The 23536-nt window shown below is 34.0% G+C and overlaps 2 protein-coding genes across 2 annotated transcripts; one reads left to right on the top strand and one right to left on the bottom strand.

Annotated features, from left to right (window-relative positions):
• The first annotated feature begins 5973 nt into the window (after positions 1-5973).
• LOC140183310 (subtilisin-like protease SBT1.3) lies at positions 5974-7029 on the top strand. Its single transcript, XM_072231525.1, has 3 exons — positions 5974-6050; positions 6121-6700; positions 6817-7029. Exons 1-3 carry the CDS (start codon positions 5974-5976, stop codon positions 7027-7029), a joined length of 870 nt encoding a protein of 289 aa, XP_072087626.1.
• Positions 7030-12501: 5472 nt separating this feature from the next.
• Positions 12502-14541, bottom strand: LOC112773969 (uncharacterized). The gene is made up of 4 exons (XM_025818441.1): positions 14457-14541; positions 13469-14361; positions 12764-13358; positions 12502-12689 (listed from the first exon to the last, which is right to left on the bottom strand). Exons 1-4 carry the CDS (start codon positions 14539-14541, stop codon positions 12502-12504), a joined length of 1761 nt encoding a protein of 586 aa, XP_025674226.1.
• Positions 14542-23536: the final 8995 nt, after the last annotated feature.

The raw sequence follows: 23536 nt of genomic DNA on the forward strand, positions 1-23536 counted from the left end.
ATTTTCAAAATCAGGTGGCTGCTCCACATACACTTCTCTATCTATCACACCATTCAAAAATGTACATTTCACATCCATTTGATATAATTTAAAACCACAAAATGCAGCATAGGCTAAGAGAAGTTTTATGGCTTCCATTCGAGCAACAGGGGCAAAGGATTCATCAAAGTCTATTCCTTCTTCTTGGTCATATCCTTGTGCCACAAGCCTTGCCTTGTTTCTTGCAATGCTGCCATCTTCTTCTAGATTGTTCCGAAATATCCACTTGGTGTCGGTCACTTTCTTTTCACTTGGCCTTGGAACCATAGTCCACACTTGGTTCTTCTCAAACTCAAGAAACTCTTCCTCTATTGCTTTAACCCAAGAAGGGTCACTAAGGGATTCCTTGACATTTTACGGCTCTATTTGTGAGAGGAGGGCAATATTTGATTCTTCATTTGCCTTTCTAGTGGATGACCGAGTTCTAACCCCTTGAGAGACGTCCCCAATGACAAATTCTTTCAGATAATTCTTCAAGAATCTCCATTCATGAGGTCTGGTAGACTTGGAGGCAGATTCAGTTACCAAAGGATTATGTGTGCTGCTGGCTTCAGGATCTCCCTCAGATTCACGAGACAAAATGGAACTGTCTCTTGAATTTTTAGCTACTGCAGTTTCTGGGTCAGGTTGAGTAGAATTTCCATTTTCTTGATTTTGCCCAGTTTCAACGTCTTTTTGATCCTGATTTTCTGCATCACAATCTTCCAAAATGCTTTGCACCAAGTTAGTATCACAAAATGTAACATGTATGGACTCCTCAATAATCCTAGAATCTCGATGATAAACCCTATATGCTTTACTAGTTATGGAATATCCTACAAACAAACACTCATAAGCCTTTGGATCAAATTTACCCAAATTATCCTTATTATTTAATACAAAACATTTGCATCCAAAGATGTGTAAGTAGTCTAAGTTTGGTGGGTAGCCTTTCCAAAGTTTATAAGGGGTTTTCTTCAAAAATTTCCTTATGATTGTTCTATTCAAAATGTGGCAAGCCGTGTTAACCGCTTCAGCTCAAAGGAATTTTGGAACATTACTCTCACAAAGCATAGCTCTTGTCATCTCTTGTATGCTTCTATTTCTCCTTTCTACCACACCATTTTATTGTGGTGTCTTTGGACAAGAGAAGTTGTGAGATATTCCGAATTCCTCACAAAAGGATTCAAATAAATTATTTTCAAATTCAATTCCATGATCACTTCTTATAGAAGTGATTTTCAAATCCTTTTCATTTTGAATTTTCTTGCAAAAAGGTTCAAAGACCGAAAAGGCTTCATTTTTGTGTGCAAGAAATAAAACCCAACCAAACCTAGTATAGTCATCCACAATTACCTAGGCTTTGAGTTCTTGTTGGACCAAATAAATCAATGTGTAGCAACTCAAGTGGTCTTTTAGTAGAGATGTCTTCCTTTGGTTTAAAAGAAATTTTTGTTTGTTTTCCCATTTGGCAAGCATCACAAGTGATGTCTTTGTCAAACTTTATCAAAGGAAGACCTCTTACTAATTCTTTCTTTACAAGTTTGTTTATTTGAAGCATACTTGCATGGCCCAATCTCTTGTACCATAACCACTTTTCAGATTCTTTAGAGTTAAGACAAGCTACATTTTGATCCTTTAGTTCATCAAGAGTAAGTCCATACATATTATTAAAACGCTTGGCAACAAACATCACTTCATTTTTCTTTTCATTAGCAACACAACATTCAAGTCTTTTGAAAGTCACTAAATATCCTAAATCACACAGCTGACTTATACTCAAAAGATTGTGCTTCAAACCACATACCAAAAGACAAAAGTACATCATCAATGAAAGTAGATTGCTCATTACCTACTTTTCTAACAGCAATAATTTTACCTTTACCATCATCTCCAAAGGTCACAAAACCTCCATCATACTTATTTAGTTTAATGAAGTAGGTTGATCTTCCAGTCATGTGCCTTGAATATCCATTATCCATATACCACATGTCCTTTTTGTTCTTGGATGCTAGGCAAATCTTATCAAGATTGTTGTTTCCAGCCATGAAACAATCTTTGTCTTCACCTTCAGATTCTTCTTCTTCATTTGAGTCATTCTCAAGATCCTCCCAAGCTGCCATGAGTACTCTCTTCCTTTTCTTCTTTTCTTTGTCCTCCTTTTTGAGCTTTGGACAATTTAGCTTGAAGTGTCCAGCCTCCTTGCAGTGATGGCACGTCACCTTGCTCAAGTCGAACTTGTGCTCCTTTGAACTTGAACCCTTGTATTTGCCCTTGTTCTTCATCATCCTTCTAAATCTCCTATCAAAAAACAAAAGCCCATCATCTGAAATACCATCACTAGACTCACTCTCTTTCGGTTTTATCTGTGATTGGAGGGCTATTCCCTTTTTCTTTGAGTCTGTGTTTGTGTGTGTGGCTTCATAAGCAAGGAGTTTTCTTCTAAGCTCATCATAGGTTATGGGACTTATGTTATTGCTCTCGGTTAGGACAGTGGCAGTATTTTTCCATTCTTTTATGAGGCTTCTAAGGAGTTTTCTCACCAAGGTTTGTTCTGCATAGTTTGTACCCATAACATCAAGGTTGTTGATTATGATTGAGAATCTCTCAAACGTTTCATCAATGCTTTCTCCATCCTTCATGTTAAACATCTCGTACTCTTTTCGCAGCATATCAATCCTCGTTTCTTTGACTTGTTTAGTGCCTTCGTGTGTAACTTGGAGTTTTTCCTAGATTTCTTTGGCTGTCTTGCATCTAGACACCTTCCGGTACTCTTCAAAGCTGATAGCACATTGAAGAAGGTTGATTGCTTTAGCATTAAGCTCTATCTTCTTCTTATCATCTTCATTCCACTCAGCTTCTTCTTTTGGAGTCACCACTCCATCAGCACTTGTTTTTGTTGGGATCTTGGGACCGCTCACAACAATCTTCCATATGTTGTAGTCAATGGGTTGGATGAAGATCCTTATCCTTTCTTTCCAGTAGGAATAGTTCTTCCCGTTGAAGAAAGGTGGCCGGTTGTTTGACTGGCCTTCAGTAAGGGTGTAGGCAACTGTGGTTGTGCCCAAGTTGTTCGCCATTGGATCTTTACTCCAAGTGGTTAAGCTTGATTCTTGAGACCTAAGCTCTTGATACCAATTGAAGGTTGTGGTAGGCTTAGAGAAGGGGGTTGAATCTATGCTACCTTTTTGTTTCTGTTATAACCATTTTAAATCAAAATTTTTAATTCTGATTCTGTTTGTATTCAGCAGCGGAAATTTATGAGACAATTTATTTTTGTCTCATGAATATCAGAAAATAGAACACAGCAGAGAAGAGAAAAGCTAACACCAGCTATCCTAGTTCGGTTGCCTTGTGCTATGCAACCTACGTCCAGTCTCCTCCACAACAATGGAGGAATTTTCACTATAGTTAAAAGTATTACATACACCAATTCCACACTCATGTTCTACCCTAACTTGACATTGGCTATGCTAACACCTAACTATTCACTCTTAGTGCTAACCCAACTAAGAAAGGGATACCTAACAGGTACAAGATACAAGACACTTAACCAACTTAAAGAAATCAGAAAATAACTCTAGGCTTTTCTCTCAAGTGTATCACTCAGCCTTTTTCTACTCATGGCTTTTACTTGAGCTTTCTCACAATGCCTTTTCTCACAAGAAATTACAGAAAGATAAGCGTAGAAAAGCACATTACAATCAGAAAAACATGAAGGAGATTGACTTCATCAACAGCCTTTGTGCTATGCGAAAACCAGATTAGCAAGCCTCTAATTCAGTTCTTCATACTGGCGGAATGCACCTTTGATTAGGTTACATTGTCCAGTTAGTTGAACTTTCTCAAAGAATACTTCTCAGAACAAAACCTCAATACTCTGGTTATCTCTCCTTGGTTTCTGAATGAACACCAAACTTCTTTTATCTCCTTGCATGTTGCTTGGTTCTTCCTCCAAGGTCAACACCTTGAGCCTTGAGCTTCACCAACCTACAGATTCACTTTTTCTCATTAAACCTTAGAGTAGAAACTTTTCTTCTGACTCCTTCATCTTGGCCGAAAGCCATAAAATAGCAACCACAAAAGTCTTCTAGTGGTCAACTTAATCTGAACCCTTGAAAAATAACTTGGACCCCAAGACAAGTTTGAGACCGTGGATACGCAGCAGAGGAGAACAGAAACCAACTTTCCTTTGTATCCCATTTCGGGCTGAGCAGAGAGTTGGAAAGAGGAGAAGAAGATCTGATGCATGGAAGAGGAAATAGTTTACCTTTAATCTTGACCTAAGCTTGATTTGGTTTGAATTGGATGATTAGACTTCAACCTCTCAAACTTGATCTTTCTCTTTCTTTCTTCTTCTGTGAATGGCGTGTGGAAGAAGCTATTTCTCTTTCTCTTTCTTACTTTTCTGAAACTCTGATTTGACTAAGACAAAAGAGAGAGGAACGTTGCTTTGGTAAGAGCAAGATAGAGGGAATTGAACTCAACTCGGGCTTGGATCGGATATGGTTCATGTAACCCGTTTGGCCCATCTGATTTCTTTCTTTGTTTTTCATTGGGATTCATTTGATTTACTAACCCACCAGCTTTGTTTTATTTTTCATTTCATTTGGCCTGTAATTCAAATTTTGGCCTACAACATTTTATAAATAATTAGTAATATACAATTATCAATAATCCACACTAATTATTTATCTTGCCAAAAATAATATTTGTCATCACTGATTAATTTAGTTAATTTCTTTACTCAACAAATATTTTTTAAAATACATATTTAATATCTAATTTTTTTGTTATCTTTTTAATTTCTTCGAAGACTTATTTATAGTCAGCATTTTTTAAAGATCGTTTTGTTAATGATACAAACTTTTAAGTACCATTTTAATAGTTTATTTTTATAATTATATTTGTAACTCTTAAATAATTATTTTTTATTATATTTTCTAATTCGATAGATCTATTGTAAATTAAAATTCTATTTAAAACTTTGTCGTTTGTTAATGGATTTGTAACTCTTGAATAATGATACCTTAATAGGTAATAAATTCTAGTTTTTTGCATTAAAGAAAGTTAATTGGATTTCATGGGATTCTTTCATTTATTCCATGGGATGAGTTATACCTGAACATTAAAGTTGCATTTATTTACAATGATAGAACATTGAGACAAGAATATAAAAACATAAAATTATGTTTGATAAATAAGATATAGACATAAATATTATATTTATATTTAGAGATACTAAATTAATATATTTTATGTTCATTCTTATACGAATAATACTAAGATATTAACGAGGAATACAATTTATTTTTTTATTTTTTTAAGTTTAATTACTCTGCAGGTCCCTATAATTTCACCAAATTTTCAATTAGATCCCTATACTTTTTTTCTTTTCAATTGGATCCCTATACGTTAATTTTTTTTCAATTTAGTCCCTCTTAATGTTAAACGTCAAAAAAACGTTAATAAATTATAAAATTACTTATATACCCCTGTTGGTTCAAATTTTTTATTTTTCATATATTTCTCTTTTTCAATGTTTTTCTTTCTTCTCAATTTTCTTTTTGGACAAACCTATAGTAAAATTCAAATGCTCCATCACTACATAAAAAAATGAAAAAGAACCCTCATAAACCAACATCATTGCAGCAATAACAATCAACATTTAACAAAATTCATAACCCACACAAAATTCAACAAAATTCATAAGAGGCAAAAATTCAAAAATCAATTCAAACAAAATTCAGAAATTCAAAATGAAAAACTCCTGCATATATATCTTTCTCCAAGGGCTTCTTAGGCAAATAGTATATTGGAGGCTCTGCTTTAGTCATGGAAAAATGCATGCCACATTCAATTAAAAAAAAGCCAAAAATGATCAAAGAAAAATTCATATGTCTACCTAAAGGGAAGATAGCGATTTGTGAGAGAGGGATTTGTCCAAGAGAGCAAATGGGTCATGTGGTGAAAAATTTAGGTAGGGTTGGAATGATTCTCACCAACACTGAAACATGCGGAGAAGAACGATGGTAAAGATCTCAAAAATTACGTCTTAATAAACAAAAATGCCACCGCAACTTTTTCATTTCTTGGAACAAGGTTAGGGATTAGGCCTTCACCTTTAGTAGCAGCATCTTCATCAAGAGAGCCTAATTTCCTCTCACTTGAAGTTTTGAAGCCAGATTTGGTTGCTCCTGGTGTGAATATTCTTGTTGCTTGGAGTGAAGATGTTGGTCCATCAAGGTTGAGGGTGAAGTTCAACATAGTTTCTGAAACCTTAATGTCAAGCCCTCATGTGAGTGGTGTAGCTGCATTGATTAAGACTAAGCATCCTCAATGGAGTCCAGCAGCTATAAAATCTGCACTGATGACAACAGCTTATATTGTTAACAACACCATGAAGCCTTTGAAAGATGCATCAAATGCTGAAAGGCCTTCAAGTCCTTATAATCATGGTGCCAGTCACATTAACCCCACAAAAGCACTAGACCCAAGTTTAGTCTATGATATCAAGTCACAAGATTACCTTAATTTTTTGTGCACTCAGAATCTAACGCCAAACCAGTTAGGTGTATTTGGCAAATACGCAAACAGGTCATGTGCACATTGTCTAGCTAGCCCTGGTGTCTTAAACTACCCTGCAATTTCATTGGTGTTTGCTGAGAATAAATCTATTTCAGTTATGAAGTTCATAAACCTTATAAAATTGTTTACTCTTTTATGATGCTCACTCCATCGAAGAAATAGCAACTCCAATATTTTTTCTTCTGTCTTAGCAGCCACACGTTGTTGCAGAGCCAATCCAGAAAGCAAGACGAAGTCGAACAGCGGTGTGCCAAGGCGATTCGTGGTGAGGCGATACAATGGGCAAGGCAAACGAACGGAGCAGAGCACTCGAGGATGACGCAGACGGACGATGACCACCCAGCGACGGACAAAGACGACGCCACGGAAGACGACAGCACAGTGCGACGGAGGAGAAACCCAATTCGAAGTATAGGAAACTAAGTTAGGGCTGGTCATGTTCTCTAATTTGGGAAACAAAATGCAAAGGGTATTATTGGTATTTTAAAAAAATGGTGGAGATCTCAATTAAGCACTGTAACTCAATTAAGAGAATATTTCATTTTTTAACCGAATATTCTGTTATTTTAAACAAATTTGTCACAGTAGAGACTAAATTAAAAAAAAAATTAACGTATAGGGATTCAATTGAAAAGAAAAAAAGTATAGGGACCTAATTGAAAATTTGGTAAAACTATAGGGACCTGCAAAGTAATTAAATCTTTTTTTATTATTCTTATTAATTTTTTATAATTATACTTTTTATTATTATATTTTTTCTAAATTTTTTGAATAAAAAATGAGAATAAATTAGATTTTTATAATTTGTTCTAATTTATTGTCAAACAAAATAAAAAAATACTAATTTTGTGTCTCTATTTTTTATATTTTATTGTCAGTGTCTTATCTTATCGTATTTTCAGAACCAAAGCAGCCCAAGAGAATAAGGAGAGTTAACATCTAAAAAGGCACTTTAACACTAGTTAGTATATGAATAATAAGTTCTATTTTAGAAGCAATTTTCATATCAGTTTCTTATCTTTTTCTTTTCACTTATCTCTTTTTATAATTTATTTTTGGAAGAATCTCTTTTTGTAATTGGAGTTAGTGTTTAAGATTTATTCATCATTTTTGAATTGTATTAATAACAAATAAATCATATTAAAACATTTTAACATTAATGACTAATCTTATAACATTAAGAACCGAGTTATAATATATACCCGATAACCGATTTTATAATATTTGAAATGAAATTATAATATGTAACTGATCTATTACGGATATATCAACATTAAAAACTAGATTTTGCATTTAAAATTACACTTTTACATTGAAAGTTGAAACTAACCATTATTATTATTATTATTATTATTATTATTATTATTATTATTATTATTATTATTATTATTATTATTATTATTATTATTATTAGGTAAATTCTACTCAATCCCCTCTAAAATAACATGTAAATTATCCTTTATAATGTGTCACACTTTAATTGACCATTATCTTAACCATAGTTGGGTTATTTTATAATTTATAGTTTGAGATGGGTAATGATATAATTTCTTAAAATATTAAAACTTCACTATCGTTAATTAAAGCATATCTTCGCTCCTCCATTCTTTTTTCATCGTATAACTTCGGTCCTTCCAAGCATCATGGCCGCTGCGGCGGTGATGAAACAGTGCTGACGTCGTTGCGATCTACTGCCCTCTCACGCAATCTCTCTCTTCAATGCATCATTTCTTAACGACGTTGTTGAATTTTCATTGCCCGTTCTTCTCCGTCATCGCTATCTCCAGTCCTCTCACTCTATCCCTCTTTCTGCCGTAGATCACTTCTTACCAACATAATTAATGGTTAGTTTAGTTATTAAATTTTTTTATTAAAAAAACATATTTTTATTTAATTACATGATGAAATATATATTCATAGGTAAAATATAATATAATAAAATAAATTTATTTAAAATATTTAAAAGTATAATTAAAATCATGAACATATAAATATAATAATAAATTTGTACTCTAAACAAGTAAATATATTTTTTATCATACATAAATTATTTAAAAATAAATATATTATTAAAATTAATAATACAAATTTAAAATGATAAAATTTAATTTTCTTACCGTATTCTTTTTATAGTATTTTTATTCTTTTAATTTTCAATTGATTAGTATTTTATTATTTAATTAATAATTAAAAAAAATATTTTTATGAGAAATTATTTTTTGTATAATCTTAAAGAAGAGACCAATACAACAGTTTAAAAAAAATCTAAGAATGATATTTTAAATAAAAAGTATTTAATATTAAAATTTTTAAATACAAAAATAAATTGTATAAATATTTAAGAGATAGATATAAAATACATGCCTAAAATAAATAAAACAGATAAAATGAGAATATTCATGAGAAATAACGAATTATTTTTGTCTATTTTATTTATTTTAGATATACTCACGAGAAATAAAGAATTATTTTTATCTGTTTTATTTATTTTAGACATGTATTTCATATTTATATCTTAAATATCTATACAATTTACTTTTGTATTTAAAATTTTTAATATTAACTATTTTTATTTAAAATATCATTTTTATATTATTTTTTAAACGGTTATATTGGTCTCTTTTTTAAGATAATACAAAAAATAATTTCTCATGAAAATAATTTGTTTAATCATTAATTAAATAATAAAGTACTAATAAATTAAAAATTAAAAGAATAAAAATACTATAAAAAATATTTGTAATATAGTCGAATTTTATCATTTTTAACTTGTGTTATTAATTTTAACAATTTATTTATTTTTTAAATAATTCATATATGATAAAAGATATGTTTACTTATTTAGAGTACAAATTTTATTATTATATTTGTATATTCATGATTTTAATTATATTTTTAAGTACTTTGAATAGATTTATTTTATTATATTATATTTTATATATGAATATATGTTCCATCATGTAATTAAATAAAGATATATTTTTTAATGACAAAATTTAATAACCAAACTAACCATTCTACGCCAAAAAGAGGGATTGAGTGAGAGGACAGGAGATGACGTCGGCGCTGGCTATGTTAGGAAGGACGGCAAAGTTACGGACGAAGGAAATTCAACAATGTCGTTAAGGATGATGCACTAAAGAAAGAGAAAAAATTGTGTGATAGAGCAGTAGATAACGACCGTCGCTTCTTGTCACAAACGTCCACGACATGCTTGGAAGGATTTGAAGTTACGTGATGAAAGAATGGGAGTGAACACCCAACCCGGTCCCTGTCCTTTTTCTCGATGGACATCACGGCCCTTGTCCAAAAAAAAGGGACATATCGGTCCCTGTCCCATACTTATGTGAGACTTCCCGGTCCTTCCGTCATTTTCCCTGACCAAAATAGACGGAACTTGCCAACGTGTCAGTTAACGTTGCTGAGTTGGAGGTTAATAGTATGTTAAGTTCCACGTGGCCATTAGAAAATAGACAGGGGTCGATTTGTCCCCCTTTGGTGACCTAAAACTACGTCGTTTTAGTGGTCTGAGACCATGTGCTATAAGAGAATGGTAAGGGGTCGTTCTATCCCTCATTTTTAGTCTTCACTGAAACACATTGGTTTGAAAGTGATTCAACGTTGCTGATCTCTCACTCTTCTCCCAACCCAAATGCAAACCCTAGGAGACCATGATTGGTAATGAAGAGTGTTGTTCATCATCAAACCCACGAAGCAGAGACAATTCAGGCTGGGGCCTAAATTCTGGTGGGAGTGCTGGAGCTACGAGGATGAAGAAATGGGTTGCCCCAATTTGTTATTGTGGTTCTCATGCAATATTGTTCATGTCAGGGACAGTAAAGAATCCAGACAGACTATTCTTTCGCTGCCCAAAATTCAAGGTAGTTTTTGAGGGTTTAGCTAATTTTTTGTTTTCAATTTCTATTCCACAGATGATAACAAATGTTAAACATTTTTGTAGACTGGAAAGTGGCATTGCAACTTCTTTGCATGGCTAGATGATTATGTATCTTCATGTGGTGAGGATGCTAACAAGGCTGTCTCATTTGGGGCATCAAAGCAGAAGCAGAATCGATTGGAAGGCCATGGTTATGTGGTGGATAACAAAGTTAATGAGTTGGAAGAAAGATTAATTGGTTTGGAGGATCAGTTAGATTACTGCAGATTGAAAATGGGTGAAAGTAGATGTATTAGGTATGGGTTTAATTTGTTAGCATTTCTGGGTGGAGTTGTAATTGCAAGCTTGTTTAGAGCAAGTGTGTAGGAATTTGATAGCTGAATTTCGTTATTTCACTAAGTTGAGTTGTGAACAACACTTTTGATGATGAATGAAGCAGAAATTATTGTGTTGAATTTGTAAAATTTGAACCATGGCATGTGATGAATATGTTAAATTTCATCCCTATATTGATAGATAATGGCATATATGTTATGACATAAATTTAACAAGTATACATGCTAGCTAAGTAACACTAAGTATCTATAGTCAAAGAAAGATCCATGTTAATACATTGATAATTAAGGAAAAGTACAGTTGTTGAAACAACTTAAAACATAATATGCCATTCAAAATATGGGCAGCAACATGGCCCTGAGTCAGATAACCAAAATATAGGGATCTCAACCAAAAGTTCTATGCCTAAAACCAGTAGTAGTAAGTAGCATAACATATAAGTTTTTTTGAAGCAAAACATGTGTCCTAAAGGCTTGTAGCTAAGATACAAAACAGCAACGAAAGGTACTCCAAGTTCACATCTTCTTAGGTGGCCTTAATCCTGGAAGCTTGAGCTCGGGAGTAGGCACAAATTTGAAAATCCTTGAAGCAGTTCCCAAGCTTGTAGCAGCCATTGTTTCTGCTGATATTGCATCACCTCCACTTGTTGGATTTGTCGGAGAAGCTATTGGGCCATGAGTAGGATTTGCCGAAGCATGGGACGTAAGTGCTGGACCTTGTGGTAGTTGAGATTTGAACCAGAGTGTAGGCCTTGGTGCTGGTGGGGGTGTGGGCATGAAACTTGATTGCACAAATTGGGTTGGTGGAGGTGGGGGCCTGATAACAGGGTTCTTTAACCTTAGGGCTAGATTGGATTGAGTTGTGAAAGCTATATCAGATGGCCCTTGTTGAATGTTACTTGGATTTGTAGCATGCTGGACCTACAAAGAATTTTTGTTATAGTCCCAGATAACTTATGAAAGCTAAGGTAATTTAGCTTTAAAGTATTAATAAGGTAACTTTACCTCCTCTGATTGTGGTGCATTTTGTGACAAAGAAATCTCTTGAGGTGTACCTTCTGGAGCTACACCAGTTGTTTTTTTCTCTCCTCTTGGTAGTTTCTTCTTATCTTTCTTAGCTTTTTCCTAACAATGATAACAATAGTATCAACAAGAGTTAAATACATATAACAAAGGCTATTCAACTAGGACAAAACTAACAAAACAACCTTATGGTTCACACCAACTCCAGCCACGTTAGTGGCCTCATTGCAGTTTTCATGTCCTCCTTCCTGCTATCATATACAACAAATGAACATTACCATACTTTTTTTTAGCCAACTAAACCTATGACCAAAATAAATTGAGACATTTAAACCCCTAACCACTTAACTTTAAAGACAAATCGATCCCTACTTAGTTCCATACCTGCAGATTGGTTATGTTCTTACAGACATCAACTCCAACTGAGTTAGATTTCTTCTTCGCTCCATTTGCCCTCCTCTCTTTTTTGGTCATTGGTTTCCAGTTTGGATCCATTGCAGGATTGGTGAATGTTTTATAGTAGTGGCCTTTCTGGCCACATTTGTTACAAGTGACTTCAAATATTTTCTTTGCCTTGTTGGGATTTATCTCAGTTTTCACTGGATCGATTCTTCTCTTTACCTTTGGTCGATGTGCCGGTCATTTGATTGGTGGAGGCAATGGCCTTGGGGCATCAGTGGGCTCCCAATACTCCTCACTATTTACTGGTTTCATTGTGTGGGCGTAAGTAGCTCTGATCGAGTCCATTGTTAGCCACGTGTGCACGAAGTCTTCAAGATTCACACCAATTTTGTACATTGCTGCTATTGCATGTCTACAAGGCATGCCTGGAAATAGTACTTAGTTAGATGCATATTAAGATAAAGTCACAGATACATTTTAACACTAACCATGACCATACCAGTTAACTGCCAAACGTTGCAGGTGCATGTTCTTTGTGCAAGGTTAACCCCAACCTTGTGTCCTTGCCTATGAACCTCAAAGAGGACTCTATCACTATCACCTGCCCAAATAGCTCTCCACTTACTTGCTTTAGGCTTGATGAATTCTTCCAACCTCTTGTGCTGAACTGGGGCTAGTTTTCCAGTATGATTTTCTAATTTTTTCTTGTGTAGTGCCATCTTCCTCATGACATAACACCTCAGATCGTCTATCATTGTTAGTATGGGTCTTCCTCTATACTCAATTATTTTCGCGTTCCACACCTCGCACATATTATTTGTGATGTTGTCTACTTTCGGTCCATGGCTAAAATAAGCTTTTGCCCACACAGCTGGATCAAACCTTTGTAGGTATTCCCATGCTCCCTGATTAATGTTTTTCATTTTCTCCATTGAGACTTTAAATTCCTGGATAGTTGTCTGCCTAGCACATTCCCATAGAAGCTGCTTTGTCTGCTGATCCTTGAAGTATTTGATGAAGTTCTTCCAAATGTGAAGTACACAATTCCTATGATGTGCGTTAGGCATGACCTCCTTCATTGCCAACTCCAGCCCCTGTTGTCAACACAGTCCAATCCAATTCATACTCAAAAACTGGAAGTTCTAACAACGAATCTAAGTCAATAGAAGTACATATAATGGAAAATTAAGTCAATAAATATTACTTTTTGTTGATCTGAGATAAAGTTCCACCCATGTTGTCCAACAGCTCCCAAGTCTTCAGCCAACAGAGTCAGGAACCACTTCCAAGTGTCCTTGCACTCATTCGGTACCACTGCAAAGGCCACCACATAAAAGTGGTTGTTTGCATCTTGACTCACTACACTTAATAGTTGTCCACCATAATATCCTTTTAAAAAGCATTCGTCTAATCCAATTAAAGGCCTGCACCCCTCTTTGAACCCCTTCTTACAGGCTTCCATGCATATGTACAACCGATCAAACAGAGGGAGAGATTCAGACTGAGGAATAACCTCCATCAGTGCTATTGAACCAGGGTTACTTCTATGTAACTCCATCAGGTAATCCCGAATTTTTCCATACTGAGCTCTCTCATTGTCTAATACAACCTCCCGTGCAGCTTTCAATGCCCTGCTAATCATCTTTGTACTGACATGGACATTGTATTCCTCAACCATGTGTTCTATAGCCTGTTTCGGCTTCATATCAGACTGTGTTAGAAGCCTCTTCACCAATTTGGATGTAACCCAGGCCCTGTCAGCTAAGTTGCTTCCAAAGTCCCTTCCACAGTTATGCTCATTAAATAGAGTTTTCACTTGATAGCACCTATTGGCACTATTCCAAGAAGTCAATATCAACCACGGACAAGATTCTCCAGCACATGCAGCCCTTACTCTTTGCTTCTCATTCTTAATGTATATAACATCCTTACCTTCATAAACAAAATAGTCTTTCAGAGCTTGTTTGAATACATCCATTGTAGGAAGCATCTGTCCAACCTTAAACTCCACTTCACCATACTCAGTGTCTTCATTATATGAGTCAAATGCTGTCCTCCCCTCATCATCATTGGAAATTGGACTATTGAATACATCTCCTTATACTCAACATAACCCAACTCTTTAAATAAAACAACCAAATCGAAAAAATTCACATAATCCAAATCCATTGGTGGGAACCTCTTCACTTTACCATCCATATAACTCATATATCCCCCACTATCTCTCACAAACTTTCCCCCGTGATGGAACACAGGAACAACAAAATATTCAGACATCTGTAGTATATTATAATGCATACATTAGAGCAGAACTAGCATACAAATTAAATTTGACTCCATTTCAATTTCACTTTTAAATTAAAAATCCTAATTCATTTTCTAACTCCACTGACGTTGTTTACTATTTCTATTCTTCTTGGACCACACAAACAATGTACATGCCAAAACATGTCAGACTTATTGAAAACGACAGCACACATTTGAAAAGGCAATGGAAGGACCACACTAACCTGGTACGTCGCAAACGCCGTGCAATCTCCGTCCAAGTTTCAACCAAGCACCGTCAACACCAATATGTGGAGGTCAGTCAGCAACTTTGTCAACAACACCATCAGCACGTTACTCCAACTTCAAGAGGTCAACGATCACTACTAGGGGACGACTCTTGCTCTACTAGGGTTTTCTGGTAATTATTAGAGCAACACAGTGGGCTTATATGGAAACCCCAACATCACGTTCCCTTATTCAATCAAAACGCAACGTATCAGACCACTAAAACGACGTAGTTTTAGGTCACCAAAGGGGGACAAATCGACCCCTATCCATTTTCTAATGGCCACGTGAAACTTAACAGACTATTAACTTCCAACTCAGCAACGTTAACTGACACGTAGGCAAGTTCCGTCTATTTTGGTCAAGGAAAATGACGAAAGGACTGGGAAGGCTCACATAAGTATGGGACAGGGACCGATATGTCCTTTTTTTTTGGACAAGGGCCGTGATGTCCATCGAGAAAAAGGACAGGGACCGGGTTGGGTGTTCACTCAAAGAATGGAGGAGTTGGAATGGTGCTTCAACGGGAATAGAGTTTTTGATATTTTAAGAAATTATACCGTTACCCATCTCAAATATAATTACAAAATAATCCAACTATAGTTAAGATAATGACCAATTAGAGTGTAACACATCATGAAGGGTAACTTACATGTTATTTTAGAGGGAGTTGGGTAGAATTCACCTTATTATTATTATTATTATTACGGAAGAAGTACGATTTTTTTTATTAATATTTGCATGCTATTTTTTTTTACACAGGATGCTCTTTTTAAAGAAAAACAACAAAAGAGGTTTGTATCCAGGGAAAAGGCCCAATTATATATTTGGGTTTGTTAACTATTGTAAGAAATAACAAACAAAAACTGGGCCCGAAAATTAGAAGGACTGTATTTTTTATTAATTAATTATTGTTTAGCATACCAAAAAAATAGATTGTTTATTAATTTACCAAAAAATTTGTTTATTAAAAAAAATTAATTTTTTATTTATTATATTTTATATCAGTGACTTATAATTAGAATTAGAATTTAAAATTTATAATTTAAAGTTTTAGAATTTAGAATTTAAAATTTAATATTTAAATTTATGATTTAGACCTGAATAATTCTAGTTCTTCCTATCTTTGTAAAAACAAAAATAAAAAAAAATTTCAATTCACTACCCAAAAGAAATTAAGCTGAAACTCGATTTGATTTTTGAAGCATTGGACGGCTAAATAAGAGTGGGAGAAGATATGAAAAATGAAATACAACAGGATGTAGTTTTAATGGATGTTTATGAATTTACTTTTTACAATACCAATTTATCACGTGTACACTGGACCACGCCTTGCCGTGCAAATCCTTGGTATTTTAAAATGCAGGTGTCAACTTCAATTGAAATTTATTCTCGATCTTCTATCGGTGGATAACAAATAATGCAATTTTAAAACGTTTCCAAATTCAAGTCGGCAGGGTCCACACATGTATACTCATGGGTTCATTTTCTTTAGTGTTCCCATCAAATGTTAGTTTGATTCAATGTCTGCTAATACTTTAAATACTCCTTGAAATATGATTATTGGATTCAAATTGGCCATCAATTTTTAAATTGACTCAAATTAGATCCTAAATTTTAAAATGTTATTTAAGTTAATTAATAGAGAGATGACGTCATATTAAATTGACACCTGATAAAATAAGATGCTCAAAGAAGGTCAGAGTGTGCATACTGGATCCTCCCTCCAACTACTCTCATGCACATCTTGGACGAAGATTTAGCTTGGTGCTATGTCTTTGCTGTCTTTTCTGTTTGTTTTCTGTCTTTCTTTCTTTCTTTCTTTATTTGATATTTAATGTTTTTGCTTCACAAACTCAAATATTCAATATTTAATGTTTGTCCGAATGTTGTATTTTTAACGAGAAAAATGTTATGATGTTTAAAAAGTAGTATTTATTTATTAAAAAAATAAAAATTAATATTTAATTTAAAAAATATAAAATAAATTATTTTTAAAGAATTAAAATTTATTATAAAAAATAAATTAGACAAAATTTAAGTAACAATTCATAAATACTATAAAATTAGCTTTTTAATGAATATATGCACAAACTCTCTGTTGTAGAATTTATGTCCAACTAGTAACTCTACACTGCTGTAGATAATTTTTTAAAATTTAAAATAATAGTAAATAATAAATACTTTATTTAAATTATTGTGAGTAGCATCTCTCGTATGTTGTTCGCAGCACGTTTTTCTATTCATGCAAATTTAGTAATACCTTATGCATCCATGAAACTTACGCATCCACCAATACCTTACACGTTCTCTACCGTAGTTTTTGCATCAAAGATAGTAACCTTTAGAAAACATTTCGCCATTTCCACAACCACAAAAAAAAAAAAAAATACTAATAAGGGAGATCATAAATGCTAGGAAAATGACAATTTTAATTTAGTAGTGTAGGCTTTTCAGAAAGTGAACTGTCAATGCAAGTCTTGCAAGTCGCCAAGCGGGTGAAAAGTAGGAATATGACTGGGTGCATGCCGGACAATTCCAATGAATTAAGGCAAAAATCATCCCATGCATACATCTAAAATTCTAAATTGATTATTGTCCTTTAGGTTGAAATAAACCCAACATTGTTTAGAATTTAGATAAGGAAAACTATCAAAAGTCTAACGGTAGGGCAAAGGGGATCATGTGGAAGAGTGCGTATATATATCTCAGATAGTATAGTTATTTGAAAGAATTGGCTCCAATCATGTTAGAATTAGTTAACTATATTGGTCAGTATTAGAATTATAAGCACGTTACACATCAAACAATTTTTCTACAGAAATATGTATTTAGTATTTATAAAAAGTTTTATTTTATTATTGTGAAATAATTTGATTGTTCTATTATGATAAGTTTAATTATTTTGGTGGTTTATTACTTAATTGAAAAATATATAAAATAGGATGTATAAATGTATACAAATATATCATAATTAACTTGATGAGTGATTTTTTTTATTTATAATTTTTTTTATTAAAACTGATTAGTTATAATTGTGCCAACTTTACTTGTGATCTAGCTAGATACGTTAGACGTTGATCAGACTGGGTCTAACATGTATTAATATCTTAACAATTTTTTTAACAATCCAACTCAAATATCTCAAATTCTAGCCAAATTATCTCAAATTTCAATCCAATAATCCATCAAAAAGACAAAAAAAATAATATTTTAGTTAAAAAATTAATTTCATTAGATTTTTTTCAATTAAAAATTACCTATTTAGACAAAATAAAAAATAAACTACTAGTTCACTTAGCCCGACGGACTTCTCTAAAATGAATTGATCTTTCAATTTAAAGACTTATATATTTATAATGAACTTTGCTAAGGAGACAATGAGAAATCTTAACAATGTATACTATGAACTGGTTATATAGCCCAATAAAAATAAAAAATGAAAACTACCCCACAAATTATCCTAATTCCAAAAGCTCTCATTCAGCTACTTTACCCAAACAACATCAAAACCCTAATTGTAAACAAATTTCACCCAAATCCTTCTTCCTCTTCAGCCGGCACCCCCCTCCCGCCCATTCTTCACTAACCATCCTACCTCAGCAGCATCGGAGACAGACTTGACCATCCAACACCGTCGACCGCAGTGCACCACCCCTCTGGCGCGCTTCTGTCCCCGTCGCCAGCAGCCAACAGCTCGGACAGTGCCTACTTTCGATCGCGGGTCTCCTGTGTCATCTGCAGGACGCCTTCTTCGTCGTTCCAGTCGCGCGTCGCTGCTGCCTGGGTCACCGCTCTCTCGCGCCGACGCCCATCTTGAGGTTTACGTCCTGCGTCCGCCGCCCTAGCCTCCCAGCCCATCGAAATTGTGACCGTTGAACAGGTCGCCCTCCTTGCTGCTACGGCACCCACGACCAGCTGTACCTGCTACCAAAGGTTAGTTGATTAATATAGTTAGTTGATGATAATGGTTTTACTTGTAACTAGATGTTCATGCTATGAATCTTGCTGAGTTAGTTAGTTGTTAATAATTAAGAACACCATGGTTGGAATTTGAATGTATTGGAACGTATCGAACAAGTTGTTGCTGTTGATGGTTGCATTGGATTTAACTAAGAACACCATACTGATTGCTGTTTGTTTTGGATTGTGCGTTTATTGAACACTTGAGCACATATTTAGTTGCGCACATTTTACTGATTGTATTCTTAATTTGCTTAGTGGTGGTTGGAACTTTTTATACTTGTTGACTAAGGATTTAGTTGATAACATAATGTTTATGCAATGGATTTGGCTGAGTTAATTTTTTTTACACTCCTTGCTTTGGCCAGGGAAGAATAAGTTGAGTTATCGGTTAAAAAGCACTTTAATTTTGCAAGAATCACACTTTTTCTAGTTCTCACTTAGGTCGAATAAGTTTTTATTGGAATATTTCCGGTTTTACCTACTTAGTTTGACGAGTTTAATAGTATCATTGATAATGTTTTTTAAGTATGAATGTCATGCTGTTCTATTGCTCGCTACATGCTTGTTTGGTAATCAAATTATGATTTTCAGATTGAGAAAAACCTAATGATTTATTGATTCTTAACAGTAGTCTATCAACCAACCAGAGTTATGCGTAAGGAGGTTGGAACACCATTCACAGCACCAAGCACAAGAACCCTGGTACAAAGGGCTGAAGGGTTACTCATGAAGAGGACTAACAAAGGGAGAAAAAAATAGACGGATAAATTTGAATAGTACAATTTACTTTGCCACATTTTATTTTGTTGAATATAGGGATTTTTCTTTTGTAAGACACATGGTGATGTTTTTTTAGTCACACTTACGTATATGCGCTATTCTTTTTGTAAAACTCCATGATTCTGTTGCAAATCCTGATAAGTTTAAGATAGTCCCAAGTCCAACAAAACAACCATCCATATAGCATATAAAATAATCATCTGGATACATAGAGAACTGAACATCCCGTATTTGTTAACTGTTTATACTTAAATCGAATCCAATAAAATAACCATCCAATTACTAATTAAAACAACCATCTGCATACCTAGTGAATTAAGTATTTAGTATATTTAACATGTGATTACTTAAATAACCTTCCACGTATGAATAAAAATAACCATCTGCCAACATAGTGAAATGAACATCTGGAATATTCGTCATTGACCACAACTTATAACACTTTTGGGTTAAACTTCTCCTTAATTACATATTCATGATACTAATGGCATATATTTATAATTGAAAAAATGTTCACTTTGTGATAAATTTACATTATGGAATATGACATAATTAAGTAGGATTTAGCAATATAATAACATATCTATTATAACTTAATCACTTATATCTAATTGCAACAACTCTAAGCATACTTGAAATCAGTGAATGGTAAACTAAATTCAATTCAACAAATGACCACGTTCTATCTCATCAATTTCTAGTTCAGTCATGTCCATCACTTCCACGACCTGCAATCGAACACAAACAAAAAAAAACCAACCAAATGAATTAAGTAACATATGGTACTATGACATAAATATCAGCAATATAAACCACCAAGATACGGCCAACAAAAACCAAACAAACACAAAACAAGACCGACTGAATCATATAGAAGAATCAAACAACAAACAACCATCCTAAAATATTTATTATTAAATCTCCTAAACGTTACCTTCAAATCAAAATATTTAGCCAATTTCACAAGTATAACAGTTTTCGATTCAAATAAAACAATTATTGTTACTGTGTAACTTCATCAAAATTGTTATTACTCTCAATTTATATTAACCACCAATGCTACAAAAAATCAATAAGTAAAGACAAATAAATTCTGCATCAATTTAAAATATAATTTAAGATCTCAAGAGAACAAACAGAGAAGCATAAAAATATGGCTTCACTTAGTAGTGGTAAGAGCTAATAATTTACTAAACTATAATGGAATAATCCATTTGCACCAACAACAACCATCCCATCCGTTTGAAACTAAACATCCGCATCTAAAATAAACCTTTTCCTCCTTACCTGGTTGGACTGTTATCCCAGTACAACGTAGTTGCTATTAAAAAGAGTAGAGTTGTCAATGATTAATGATGATAGTGTAGTATCAATTACTTCACCCATAGTGGCAACCATCGACGATTACGTAAGGCTTCAGTGGTATCAGCAAAAGGTCGCGGCGGCGTTGGCATCGGCACGGTTCGCAATGGGAGGTTACAACACGCAGGTGATGTTGCGGTAGTGTGGGTGCATCAACAAAGGAAGAAGCACGTAACTAGGTCTGTTGGAAACCGCCTCGGCTACGGATGCACTGCGGCCCGAAGGGGGTGTTCAGTGAGCAAGGCAGCGGCGGTGGCTTGTATTGCTTGCGGCGATGGACCGATGAGAATGGAAGAGAATGGGAGAGATGAAGAGAACTCACATGCGGAGAGGGAGACGGGTTTGCTCTCTCCGTAACTGACCATAATTCCAAATCCTAGTTTTTTTTAATTCAAAAACGGTAATTATTAATAACTAATTAAATTAATTATTATATAATCTTAATTTTCTTTTTACTCCTATTGTACACATTGTATACTAAAATCATTGTTTTTTCATATTTTCTCATATATAATGCCCTGCCCGTTTAAGTTTGCGGGCTTAAACAGAGGACCTAAATAGAATGAGCCAATCCATTTGACATTCATACTTTCAGTAACCTCAAACACTTTTTCTCAACTCTTCTTTCATTTTTTTTCTCCAAGCTACCTTTTCTCTTGCATTTGTTTGTCCAATAAGCTACCTTTGCCTTTAGTTGTGGTTCTCTACTGCCACAACCATGTGCCTCCTCTAGTCCATCTTCTCCAGTCGTCACTATGATAATCTCTCCAATGACACTAGTCATAGCACAGTCCACATATGAAGTCATCGACACATCGGTCCATACTATTTAGATCCATCACTGTTGAGGTCCTCGCCTTCTTGCTCACAGCCCACAGCCATGCAAATCTCCTTACACGTAGATTTAGCCCCTTTTTTTTATTTGATAGCATTGCTACATTCTCCCTTCCTCTTTGTTTAATTCTCCGATGAGTTGCATGTTGTCAAGTTCAATCATGAACAATTCTATAAACAAGTTAGATTGTTTGGCTATTTTTTTTAAAGAACCTAAATTAATAAAAATATTAGATAATCTTAATATATTTTTTAGCTAATATCCACACAAGTTAAGAAATTTATCATACATTTATATATTTTCATATTAACCAACTATAGTTTAATAATTTATTTAAGAAACTAATATTATAGTAATAAAAGAGTTTATAAAGGAAAGAAAAACAAGCCCACTGGCGCTCGCTCAACTCAAACCACTCAACTTAGGAGTTATCCGAGCTTTGCTAAAATGACCTGCTTATAAGCAAGTAATATTTTTACTAGCTTGACTTACTATATTATTACGAGCGATCCAAGTAAGCTCATGAGTTGTGGCTCATTTCGACAGCTCTAGATTTAGATGTTTTCGTGTATTAAGTTTTGAATGTTCATTTGGATAGTTTGAAAATTTTTTGAATATATGATAGATTTAATTTTGTTTTAATTTTGAAAGTTTCACCTAACATAAATGAATCTAACTAACTTTTAGATTTAGAAAATCTAATACAAGTAGCTCACTTTTGGAAAATTTTTCGTAAGATTTTTTAGATTATTTTTTTAGTATTATGTGAAGGTTTCAGAATGGCTTAGAAAAGGGGGGATGGAGTTGAATCTATGGCCTCTTTTTAAATATTTTTTCCTTCTTTTAATTTTGATTGGAAGGGAAATTTGGTTACTGAAATATCTTGCAAAGTAGAAGTTCAGGAGACAATATTATTTTGTCTCTTCACGACGCTTTTAGAAACAAAGCAACTAACATTTTACTTTTTAAATAGCTGTGACTTCTAAGATAGAGATAATGTAGGAGACATTTTTATTTTATCTCTTCACGAAAGAAAAACAGAAGAAGAGTAGAGAAGAGAAATTCACACAACCATGTATTCTAGTTCAGCCACCATGTGCTACATCCAGTCTTCCCCATAACAGTGGTAGAATTTTCACTATTTTTTGAAGATTACATACACCAATTTTTTTAGAATTTAACCCAATCCTATCTGGGACAAACTCAGCTTCTACCCAAACTAGATTTGACTAGGTTCACTCCCTAGATTTTCAACCACTAAGTGCTCACCCAACTTAGCAAGGGAATCCCCTCAAGATCATGTGTACAAAACAGAAAAATATACAAAATAGCTTTGACATAATTTTCTGGCTTTTTCTTATATCTCTCTTTGTCTTTTCTCTCAATGGCTTTTATTGATTTTTTACTGAATGCCTTTTTCCATTGAAAATAAACAAAGAAAGGTGAACACTAAAAAATAGAAAATTCGGTCTAAAACTCTAAAGGAGAAGAAAGGGATAGCATGTAAGCTATGAGAACCCAAATAGTGTGCTCACTCCTTGAATCAATCTCTTGCCGTTTATCCCTTTAATAGAGGAGTAAAGCTTCCAAAGCTTGAACCTTGCTTGCACAGTTGATTTTCTTCTTCCCCAAATATCACAGCAACAGCAGCAACGCAGAAGACAACAGTAGTGATTAAAGTTAACATGCAAACAAACCTTGCTACTTTTCTTTCATCCTTTTTCCATCTTCTTCAAGGATCTTAGCCGTATATCAAAAGTTTGGCTCTAAGTTTGA

Source organism: Arachis hypogaea, chromosome 3, assembly GCF_003086295.3.
Source record: "Arachis hypogaea cultivar Tifrunner chromosome 3, arahy.Tifrunner.gnm2.J5K5, whole genome shotgun sequence".
Lineage (NCBI taxonomy): Eukaryota > Viridiplantae > Streptophyta > Magnoliopsida > Fabales > Fabaceae > Arachis > Arachis hypogaea.

Bases quoted from the DNA above. Each gene is read 5' to 3' on its own strand.
- LOC140183310 (XM_072231525.1), top strand. From the start codon at position 5,974: ATGGGTCATGTGGTGAAAAATTTAGGTAGGGTTGGAATGATTCTCACC. The intron at 6,051-6,120 runs GTAAAGATCTCA...TCTTGGAACAAG, and splicing joins ACATGCGGAGAAGAACGATG to GTTAGGGATTAGGCCTTCAC. The intron at 6,701-6,816 runs GTTATGAAGTTC...ACGTTGTTGCAG, and splicing joins CTGAGAATAAATCTATTTCA to AGCCAATCCAGAAAGCAAGA.
- LOC112773969 (XM_025818441.1), bottom strand. From the start codon at position 14,541: ATGTCTGAATATTTTGTTGTTCCTGTGTTCCATCACGGGGGAAAGTTT. The intron at 13,359-13,468 runs GTAATATTTATT...TGTTGACAACAG, and splicing joins TTATCTCAGATCAACAAAAA to GGGCTGGAGTTGGCAATGAA. The intron at 12,690-12,763 runs GTATGGTCATGG...TACTATTTCCAG, and splicing joins CAACGTTTGGCAGTTAACTG to GCATGCCTTGTAGACATGCA.